Genomic DNA, 11,402 nt, shown 5'->3' with positions numbered 1-11,402 from the left:
ATGACACTGCTCAATTATTTGCGCAACAAAATTCCTGCCATGCTGCTCCTCAACACCAAAATAGCATCGTGACAGTTCTTGGGCTTCTACTCTACACATTAAATATCTCACTCCACCCTGTAGCCTTTGGTGTGATTCACACATATAGTATAAATAATAATTGAATATACATGTGAGCAATATACGAAGCATGCTGAAGACGCAGGGGGACAAATACACTCATCCATTACCATACATGTCCAAGTTCTGACAGAATGATGCAGAGGTTGCACACTGACCTTTGTATCGGGGTTTGTATTCTTGACAAGACTAGATACTGTCATCTTGGTACTTCACAGGATGTTGCATCTTCCTTGAAATGGGCGTCAAGGCAGATGACCCATCTGACAGCATTTGCAGATGAACGTTGACAATCCTACAGAACCTTTCTCAGGTGGTCAACGATGCCAGAGACTCTGGCAACTGTTCCGACTGTTAGCCAGAAGAGTAGGCCAATGCGTGCCAGCACCCTGAACAAATTCCTGCCTTAATCAACAGCATTATGAAACAGAATAGCAACATATGCAGGGTTGAAACAGTAACCTATCCAAAGCTATTTTGCAGCAACACAATGGGTGCAGATTCTCAGCCACAGAAAAATAGTCAGAACTGACGTTCTTGAAACGGACAGATACAGATTGCGTGGAATCATATGTGTACTGGGCTGGGAGTAAAGTATGAGTTTGGCCAGCTGGTTGCACCATTTCTCGGCGGTGGGGGAGAGGGGGGAGAGTATGACGACGAGACCCAACACACACCGCAATGCATCCTGTTGGGTCAGGAAGGAATTTGTTAATTTTTTTTCCGGGTACTGGGAATAACTCGCCAACTTTTTGCAAAAGCAGCTGACAAAGGTGGTGTCAAAATTCTATGATATACTGGTCTGTCTCCCAATATCCCTGCCCGACCGACTCTCCCAAAATGATCCATCGTGTTCAACTGCATAAGTTCCTCCACAGACTGTGCAACAACTTTACTAAAGATCCTACATTCAGTGACAAGCATTTACACATTTACAATTGTAAACAAATAGTACAAGACATCCACATTGTAAAGGGATGTCAACCGTGGTGATGTTTACATCACAATAAGCCAACGCAAGACAGGTAACCGACAAACAAAGTCACAAAGAACAATGCAGACTCACAGTGGAACGCCCAACATTCCCCATTACCAAAGGATTCCGACACGTCTAGGGAATGCAGGAATGATAAAGTATATTGTGTAATTTAGTCCAAAACTCAACATCCCATCTCCTGGAACCTGCCACAGCAGCTTTTTAACCAAACAATTAGGAACTTGCCCAATGTACCAACACAATGTTGTGATATCAACATCCATAAAGCAATGCTAAATTATATTTGACTTATCTATTACATCAATTCAAGGACCACAGTGAGAGGCTTGGACACAAATTACATGGAGGAAATATATTAGATATCAATGTACTTGAACACAAATTGCAAGATCATTAAATAGCAGACAAACTCAGCACATGCACTTGGGTTTCAGGTGGTAAAACTAAGTCAGACCACATTTAAATGTGCACAAAAAAGAAGAGATAAACACAAAGAGGTTTCAATCATGCACACTTTATTGAAAGCATCTGTTCCTTAATAAACAAGGGAAAGTGAGATTAATATTTTTTTATATTCCTGAATTCTAGTGTACCTGCACATACTTATTTATATTCAACTGTACCTACAGAGGCCTCCAACTCAATCTTTCAGCTGCTCGTAGAGAGTGGGGACATAATTGTCCCACTTAGCCTGGTAGCACGTGGCCACCATGGGACGTTCCAGGCCGAGCTTCTTTCTCAAAGTACGTGCAGAAAATTTTGCACGACCTTTAGAGGAAGTTGACAGGAGTCGGGGAAGGTCTTCAGGTGGGGAGATTTGACCCGGTTGCTCATACACAAGCCATACATATCGGTGCAGGCCTACAACAGATGGAAAACATGCAGAATTCAGAAGGAAAGTGGTCAGTGGGGGCAACATCAGATAGAAAAATAATAATGTGGGGAGGAGACATCCCTTACCTGTCCCTTTTGGTGGTCCAGATCCAATGTAGCCAGACATCACATCTCCAGTAGATATGTCACAGCAGTGAACATTTATTGCCACGTAATGTTGCCACTCCCTGAGTGGGAAAATAAATGGGGGGGGGGGGGACAAAACAATTGATTCTGTAAAGAACATTCTATAACCTCATTAAGCTTCCATTTATCTTAATTTTCTTCCAAATAAAGCTCTATATAGAAATCCATATAATAAATACCATTCCTAATGACAGCTCTCACCCACAAAGTATTGTACAACCAATCAGTTACACCAATGTCAAATATACGATTCAATGACAAAATTTGGCTTGAGCTAAATAGCTCGCCATGCTGTCCAGGTTTACCTGAATTTGGGAGGCTCTTGGCTGGGGGCATCTGGATCAGTCAGGATGACAGTGTATAACTTGCTCTTGTCACATGCATCCCAGCTCATCTTCAATGGTCTATCTTTTACCTGCAGATCAAAGTAATCAACACATGAACCTTTGTAGGAAACAAAGGAACATGGGTGAAGTTTAAAGGTTTCAGTGATAATGAAGGGTTTGGGTAACCTGAGTTGGTGTTAGCTCTTGGCCCAAGGTCTTGATCTCAACCCCTCCCTGGTATTCAATTCGCAACATGGAGATTGGAGCTTCGTCCACTTCATGGAGCTCAAGATCATCCCAAGTTGTCATGGTGACTAAGGAGAAATAAGAATTGGTGCTTGAAATTATTCCTCCTTTGAACCATTAAAGCAAACACTGACAATCACTGTATCCAAGTGAAATGCAGGAACCCAAACCTACAGTGAGGCAAGCTTGCAGAGAACAAATTAAATGTCTCATGCTGTGAAAAGCTCTGACATTCCAAGGTCTTAGCACAGGAAAGTTCACAAAGGCAGCAGCACCTGATTTGAGAACCTCAGTACTAGAGGTTGCTCACATGGGAGGATTTCTAAAGAAACCATTAGTGAGAATGATGGAATGTAGAGTTCAAAATACATCAAGACCAGTTTCTGATCTTTTCCAAATCAGGCGATACTGGTGAGGGTGCAGAATGGTTCCAACCACACAGTGCTCAGGTCTACAGAGTGTTTGACATTCCCATTTGAACACAAGCTCAGTGATGTTGGAACCTCAAGTTTGAATCCCACTTGCTGCACAAACTTGTCCAGTCTCCAGATGGCTTTGTCATGTTGCGTATACAAGCTCTTCTAGGACCTTTTGCTACTGTAGAATAAAGTGAAGTATGATTGTGCACAAAATAGGGGTGGGGGGGATAAAAATAAAAATTCCCACAAAGTAACGTCCAAGAGTAGATGGGACACAGAGAATAAGGTTGCTTAGGCATCAGAAATCTGCAATGCAAGAGCATTGCAGATCTTGGATAAGTCAGGCATTCAGCAAAACCTTCCTGATAAACTGAATTACAACAAAATAAAATAGAAATAAAATAAAAAAGGGAATAAATAAAAAAAAGTGACAAAAAAAGAAAATCAAACTGGTTAAAGAAGTCGTATTTACCGCACGCACATGAAGTGAAAAGCAGGGTGAAGCAATGGTTAATGTCGATATGTCTATAAACGTCGGTTTATGATCGAGGAACAACTTATTTAAATTGAATGTTATATTTTGAACAGAAATTGGAACAAGAATAAGAAAATGAACCTGTAGTTTAATGTACTTTGTCTCTGCATTTGTCCCGATCACACATGCACAGAGAGAAGCGAGATAAAAAAATTTTATCTGTCTGCCTTTCTGGCAGTCAAACAAAGTCGAAAATCATTCCAAACAAGAAACTTACTGTTTATAAGGATGTTATGATGGACAAAAATAGGCACGAATAACTAATGTACGAGTTAGACAGGGTGGTGTAATCGACACTGTCAATGGTGATAAATTATGGAATAAATTTACTTTTACAACTTTTACAATCTTTATTTTAAGTTCAATTATATACCTGAAGACTGTCAAACACAAAATTGCCTTGTCACTTTCAAAAACCTTCCTTTTAGCAGTACTTGGACATATTTAATAGGGTGGTGTATTCGACTGCAGCAACAGTGCTAACTTCTGGAATTTTTATTTTTGTATTTTTTTCCATATGAACTTTAAAATAATTTTATTTCAAATGAAGTATATACTGCAACACTGCGTAGGGTAACATTTTCTATGAACTCGAATTCAGCAAGAGTTATAATAACCCATATTCAACCCATTCTATTATCGAGATCAGACTGGAACAAGATCTCAAAGTATTTGGTATACCCAAAAACCAGAAACTCAAGCAGTGTTATGAAGCCTTGGGGGCAGGGAGGGAAGGGGGGTGACATTCCCAGAAAGGTGTTCACCATTGCTTGAAAATGTGGAGAAGAGAACAAATGCACCAAAGTTTATTTTATTTCGAGATAATAAACTATTTAATAAATACCAGACGAACACACTAGAGAGTTCATATAACACCTTACCCCAACTCATCTTGAGAAAAAATTAAACTAATTAATTAACATGGGCAAGGGGGAGGCAATGGCAAATTTGATTGGTCGAGATGATGTAAAATGCCGTAATATTTTGTCCAATTACTGCTAAATGGAAGGGCATTGAAAGCACCAAAAAGTTGATTTGTGTTCCAGTGTTCAGTATATAATTCAATTGATATAAAAAAATTGGAAGTTTACTGCAGTTGGTGCAGCGCCTTTTGCATGCGCGATCGGGATGGAATCAGAGCCAAAGTACTGCTAAACTACAGGTTTGTTTTCCGATTAGTGTTCAAAATATAACATTTAATTGAAATAGTTGTTGCTCAACCATCAACTGACATTTGTGAACAGAAAGAGTAAACAAATTGCTGAACACTACCTTTTATTTTGCTTCGCAGGTGAGGGGGGATTAAGCTCACAGTGCATACATTTCAGAACTATAATTTGCATTCAATGAAGGTCATATTCAAGAACTAGAAGGGCACTCGGGAGAGCGCATACCTCCACCCTGTAATATATGATCCACAAGAACATATCGGGCCCAATACATTTTTGAAATACCATGCAACATATCGTTTTTGATCCATCTCTCAAGGGTGAAGAATCACTTTAAAAAAATTGTAATAGGCAGATCCGGATCCAGATCTTCACCAAAATCGAATCAATTTGTCATGGTCACACACACACACACACACACAAGTTTCATCCGAATCCGTCCACAACTTTTTGAGATATCCTGTGCACAAACACAGACAGACGAACAGACAGGAAAGGGTGAAAACATAACCTCCTTCACCTTCGGTGGCAGAGGTAATAAACATGGTGTCAAATTCACACACATGAACCTCTCAACCACCAACCACCTCCCAGCCCATCCCCCAACAATAATGGTTTTGCTTTTCCCACATTGTGCCTCAAAAGTGCTTACCTTACCAAAGTGAAAGTTCAAATAAACACTCAAAATGACAATGTGCATATAATTAAAAGGTCAATGCATTAACCCCTGACCTTAGGTCAGGGGATAACATGGCCGGAGGAAGTCACATAAGGCAGTTTTTTATTTCTTATTCTTCTTGAATATGGAAGCTTAGTCGGTAAAGTTGGCAGTCTTCAGGCAGTGATGCACATCTTGCCCCAACTTTTGCAGCTTCCTGCAGCCCCTAGGAAAGTGGTTGATATCACTCCTCCATAAGGTCATCAGCAGTCTGTGACACTACAGACAGATTGGACCACCAGAGACTCCATGTGTCTATGCAGAAGCTAAACCCCACCAGCTGTTGAGGATGACCGTGTCAGACATGGGTATACAAGAGAAAGGTGGCTTGTTTGAGATCTTGGTGTTCATCAGATGACTTGGAGGTTGCCTCTCCCTCAATCTATTGAAGGTACAGGAGAGGAGGAGGTTGGGACCATACTCTACACAGAGTGTTGGTGCTGCCTAAGCAGTCTCCTACAGGTGTTGGAGCAGTCTCCTAAGAAGGTACAGGTGCTCCAAATTGTCTCGTCTTTCCTGGCTAGTAGTATTTGGCTGTTCCGATCAGGGTGGGTTTTGCATCTCCTGGTTGATGATGATGTGGAGAAGCTGTATGCATGTTGGATGGCTTAAAAAGCAGCTTGCTTCTCATCTGCCATGATGGACTCTGACAAGTTATGGGTTTGATGCAATCGGGGGGGGGGGGGGGGATTTAAAAGCCAGGAAAATTTTTTTTCAAATAAATGAATGTCAGAAAATCCTAACTTTAAAAAAGAAATAAATTCTTAAACAGTGAAAGGTTCTACAAAGAAACCCAATGACGTGCATTAAGTATACTAGTGGGGAAGGAGAGTGGCAGGGATTGTAAGGCATGTGACTGCAATGTGCACATCAACACCTCGTCATTTACATCTCGATCTGCGTGCAGTATTGCAGTCACTTGATGCATCGTTTGAATTATGCATATCCAGAATGCTCCGGGGACATGAGGCCTACACCGTCAAACACACCCATTGCATTTTGGAGATAATCGTCGGCGGTGTGGCGCCGTTTTAACTCAGTGTGGCACACTCGGTAGAGCGCCTACCTCTGCCACGTCGTGCCCGATCCAGTGGAACATATCGAACCCAATACATTTTTGAGATATTGTGCTATATATCGTTTTTAGATCCTCGTGGAGGATCTCTAAGTCTTACTCACGTTGTTGTTCTTCATCTTCTTCTTGTGGACGTTTTTGTTTCACAGCCTACAGTTTTTATCGAAACTTCCTGAAACTTGGCATATATATGTAAAAATACCCTGCGCAGACAGTAACGATATCCGATTTTGAAAATTCCACCTAGAAAAAAAAGTTATGACGTCAAAATATCTCCGCAAATGGAAATCACCTAAAAAATTATCTCCGAAACTAGGCAAGCTTTTTGAATTCTGTTTGCGGGAATCAAACAGGGCATTATCATAGATGAATTACCGCACATATGATACATCACTATGACGTCATTCCTATTTTTTGTTTCACAACCCAGAGTTTTCATCGGATCTTCGTGAAACTTGCCATGTATATGCAGAAAGCCCACGCGCAGGCAGTAACCATCTTCGATTTTGGAAATTCTTCCTAGAAAAAAAAGGTGACGTCATAATATCGCCGCTAATGGAAATCGCCTATACCATTATCTCCGAAACTAGGCAAGCTGTTTGAATTTTGTTTGCGGGAATCAAGCCGGGCATTAGCACAGATAATTTATCGCAAACTTGATACATCACAATGACGTAATATTCGTTTTTATGATGTCATCATTGAGGACGAGGATCTTAGCTCATTTGAGCTTGTTGAGTCCCATCTCTCAATGGTGAAGAATCACTTTTAAAATCCTAGTAATCGTATCCGGATCTTCACCAAAATCGAACCAGTTCGTCCTTGCCGCACACCCAACCTGTCCACCAAGTTTTATCCGGATCCGTCAACAACTTTTTGAGATATCCTGCACACAGAGAGACAAACAATCAAACAGAAAAGGAGATTAAAACATAACCTGCTTCACCTTCGGTGGTGGTGTATTAGTATGTAAACTGGTACAATCACCACATCCAAAATGTCCACACAGGCTCGTGCTCCGGCCTGGATTCCGATCGCTCGCGCACTCAGAGAGCTGCCCCCAGGGCCGTTCATCAAACATGATGCCCCCAGAACCACAAACACTTTGATCGAACGCATCAGGCTGAGGTGATAATGGATATTCCAAATTACAACCGGTTTTTTTCTGTGAAATTAAATCCTTACCCGACAGTCCGTTACACCACGTGATCGGATTGCTTTTTTTGTTATTAATTTTAAAAACGCCAGACATTCAAAAAAAAAAAAAAACAACAACTACCCCGCACTTAAAGTAGCAGCTGCTCAAATTCCAAAGCATACCGAGAAGAATAACAAAAACACACGTATCGCTAATCCGATCAACACGAAGACACAACCCGAGTTCGGCCCCGGATTCCGAACATACTGAACCCATGAGACAAGAAAAACCCACTCGATGACGCCCACGGCACAAGATATGCCACCATTGCGTGCATTACCGGATTCTAACCTGATTTTACTGAGAGCATCATAGAAACCCCAACAAAACGCAGCAACCACCAAACCATCCCTCCTGAAGCTGATGATGCATCCATTTATTTACTGGTGACGCCCAAGGTATCCATGGCAACCTCAAACCGCGTCTCTTATTGGTTGAGTGAAAGTGGTTAAATTTGGAGTTGTATGTTTTTTATAATTATTATTTATTTACGGGGTTGTGGGGGGGGGTATTTATTTTAAGGTTTGAACACGGCCAAAGACCGATAAGTTGGTAATCATAGCGCAGGTTTCGGTGTGCCTAATGGCCTCCTTTTGTATTAAAGCTCCTTGTAAGGAAACTCATATTATTATTTTTATGACATCACAAAGCACATGGTTCATGGCAAAATTATCGTCACGTGAGCACTGCCGTCTTAGGTAAAAGCAATAAATTAATAAATACTAACCGTATGTTTCATGACATTAGTCCTTCAGTGTTTGCTCTTTTGAACGAAACCAAGTCCTGCGGTGTAACGTGCGGCCTTTTCTGGCGGTGTAACGTGCGGCCTTTTCTGGCGGTGTAACGTGCGGCCTTTTCTGGCGGTGTAACGTGCGGCCTTTTCTGGCGGTGTAATGATTCAATTAATTATTAACTCGCTGTGACCACAAAACTAACAATCAATTTCGAGCGAAAATGGCTTGTATGATCGTGTGAGGAGGTGCAGCATTAGTCATACTTCAGAGTCAAGGACGATCGATTTATTCCGATATGGTGGAATTTTGGACTTCCGTCTTTGGTATTTTCCGTCTTTGGTTGTAACCTTGAGTTCAGGTGCGTGGCAGAAGAAGAAGAAGACTACCGAGCCCTCCACATCGCAGGTCGACAAGAGCTTCGTGTTGCTGTTGTTTTTGTTGGGGGGGGGGGTCGAGTTTTGAAGTGTGCACCCATTGGTCGGACAGCTGCTGGACCACACCTACATCTGTCGTTTGACTCCACCCACCCAAAATGATATGGTTGCCATCTTGATTTTCTGGTGGGCCTAACATAATAAGTCTGTCAGCTTCTGCTGACCTGCATGCTTTTTTTTTTTTTTGCTTCGCAGGTTGTGAACACAGTGTGGTCATTAATTCTCAATCATTTTCCTCATCCCTCAATCTTCTGCTTGACGAAGCCAGTGAGAGAGAAGCAGCACCATCAAGGACTGGAGTTTATCTAATCCTGCAGAAATAATTCTTGCAACCATTACTCTTTTTGGATGGTGATTCATGAAAAAGCTCTGGAGATTGCACATCCTCTGATGTTATTCCAATGGAATCAGGAGTCCCAAGGTGACGTTCTTGAGCCCTTATTATTCTTAGTTTTTTATAAATGATATAACAGCAGATTTGTCATGAAATATCAAACTATTCACCGATTCTTCTCTTTCAATACAATATTGTATTTTACCCAGATTTCCACACCTCGTCCTGTCTTCCCTTTCCTATCACATCTTGCAGTCTTCGAATTCTATTCAACCCTCGTTAAACCAAGTCTACTTACTGCAACTATATCGCACTCCTCGGTGCTCGCTATCTGCAGGGTGGCCACAATGCTTTGGACTGCAAATACTTGTAAAAATTGGAACATTGCCATTGGGTGCAAAGTGTTAATTCGTTTGCTTTTTACAGATTGAGTGAATTTAACCATGGGTGATTGATACAAGCAATTACACCATTGAACAACGGATGGTTGCCACTTGTCAATGTCTGTGTTCATGAACATCCACAAACAGGGAAAACGATGGAAGAGGAGCGCGTCGATTTCCAGCAAGGATTCTTTTTGGCCACGATTATCCCATGTTCTTGTGGGGTCATCCGAGGAAAGCTTGGCCCAATTCTTGACCAACCCACTGGCCAGACCTGATATTCGACTAGTTGTGCCATGGTGCCAGCGATAGCTCGACATTATGAGATCTTTAATGTAAAACCAACGAATGCTGGCAGACCATTTAACGCCCCATCCAACACACATTGATGTGTGACGACACACAACACACATTGATGAATCACCCTGCTTGTGAAACACCAGTATGACAGTTTGTAGCTGGGTCGGGATTCAAACCCATGGTAGACGGCTCAGAGGCTAGTGTGCATACTTCTAGATCTAGGCCATCCTGTCAACCAGTATCATATAAACATAATATATTTTTTATCGTATTTAAAACAAAGTACAACCGCAGTGCCCCACAACCTGTTGAATGGTATTTACACATACATGGAGAGGGAAACTCCCCCGTAAAACACAGTTTCCTGTAAAACTCGATCTAAAAAAAAAATAAAAATTTGTTGTGGATTGCAAGGTACAACAAAATACATAATTTACGGTGGAAAAAGGCCCAGAACAGTCTGCTGATGTTGTCATTGAGATTTACAGGGGATCATACCGGTTATTGAAAAGAGCATTCCAAATTCACCTTTACATATACTGTATGGTTACTCTTGTTCAAGTAAATTGTGCAGTACCTCTTCCTTGTGTCAATAGATGTGATCTTGTGACCCCTTTTAAGGTATCTATTTATTACACGTACAGAGAGGGTTGGTGAGGAAGGAAATTTAAATTGGAAATGCCAACATTGAGAAAAAGAAAAGAAGAGGATATGAATGGAGATATATCTTTATTGGGTATGTATAGATAGGGAGGAAATTGAGGAATAGGACAGTAGGAGAAGGAAAGGAGGTTAGCAGAGTTTGTGAGAGAGGGGAAGGAAGATTGGGATGATATAGGATTACAGGAGCTTGGGGATAGAATAGAAGGGAAGGAGCAGAGAAAGGTGAGAGGGAAAAGAAAAATTCTGCCCTGTTGTTGAACAAAATAAATAGATGATTGCAAAAGTGAAGGACAACAGTGGAGCAGAATGTCTGAATGAAGACAAGAGGGATGGGAATATTGGATGGGATATTAAGGGAACGAGGGAAGACACTTGTACGATATATATCATTGAGGGGGGTGGGGGGTCAGGGGGTTCTCATGTAAATGCCCCTCAAAATAATTTACTGGATATGATGTCGTTGGCATCCAGATCAAGAAAAATAGAGTTAAACAAGTGAAAAAACCTTTTTTTTTTAAATGAAAAAAACATGTAGGGACCCAAAATACAACCAAAGAAGGTAGGAAGGAATGACACCACAATCCTTTTACAGATTGCCATCACAACATCTTTGACATTTTTCCATCTCAATCCCACAACAAATCAAATAAACAATTACACCAAGCCAAACTACAAATCTACAACTACCTCCAACAGAGACATCTTCATACAATTGTTACTATTGCCACCGA

General features: G+C 41.2%; 1 protein-coding gene and 1 long non-coding RNA gene across 4 annotated transcripts; one reads left to right on the top strand and one right to left on the bottom strand.

Moving 5' to 3' along the window:
- Window positions 1–1,615: 1,615 nt before the first annotated feature.
- Window positions 1,616–8,267, bottom strand: PEBP1 (phosphatidylethanolamine binding protein 1). Of its 2 annotated transcripts, none has more exons than XM_085877903.1 (5): window positions 8,115–8,267; window positions 2,650–2,777; window positions 2,443–2,552; window positions 2,078–2,178; window positions 1,616–1,978 (listed from the first exon to the last, which is right to left on the bottom strand). In XM_085877903.1, exons 1-5 carry the CDS (start codon window positions 8,197–8,199, stop codon window positions 1,758–1,760), a joined length of 645 nt encoding a protein of 214 aa, XP_085734029.1. In that variant the 5' UTR covers window positions 8,200–8,267; the 3' UTR covers window positions 1,616–1,757. The 2 variants fall into 2 exon arrangements, with proteins under 2 accessions (XP_085734029.1, XP_085734030.1); XM_085877904.1 differs by lacking the exon at window positions 8,115–8,267 and adding an exon at window positions 7,572–7,730.
- A 426-nt stretch (window positions 8,268–8,693) lies between these two features.
- On the top strand, window positions 8,694–9,807 carry LOC147027991 (uncharacterized). Of its 2 annotated transcripts, none has more exons than XR_015057361.1 (3): window positions 8,694–8,962; window positions 9,187–9,412; window positions 9,535–9,807. It is a non-coding gene; the product is annotated as an uncharacterized LOC147027991 (long non-coding RNA). The 2 variants fall into 2 exon arrangements; XR_015057362.1 differs by lacking the exon at window positions 8,694–8,962 and adding an exon at window positions 8,979–9,117 and having other exon boundaries at window positions 9,260–9,412.
- Window positions 9,808–11,402: the final 1,595 nt, after the last annotated feature.

This window comes from Eptatretus burgeri, chromosome 4 (assembly GCF_056783735.1).
Source record: "Eptatretus burgeri isolate ZD-2024b chromosome 4, Ebu_testis_v1, whole genome shotgun sequence".
NCBI lineage: Eukaryota > Metazoa > Chordata > Myxini > Myxiniformes > Myxinidae > Eptatretus > Eptatretus burgeri.
This window is presented reverse-complemented; position numbering and strand designations above follow the sequence as displayed.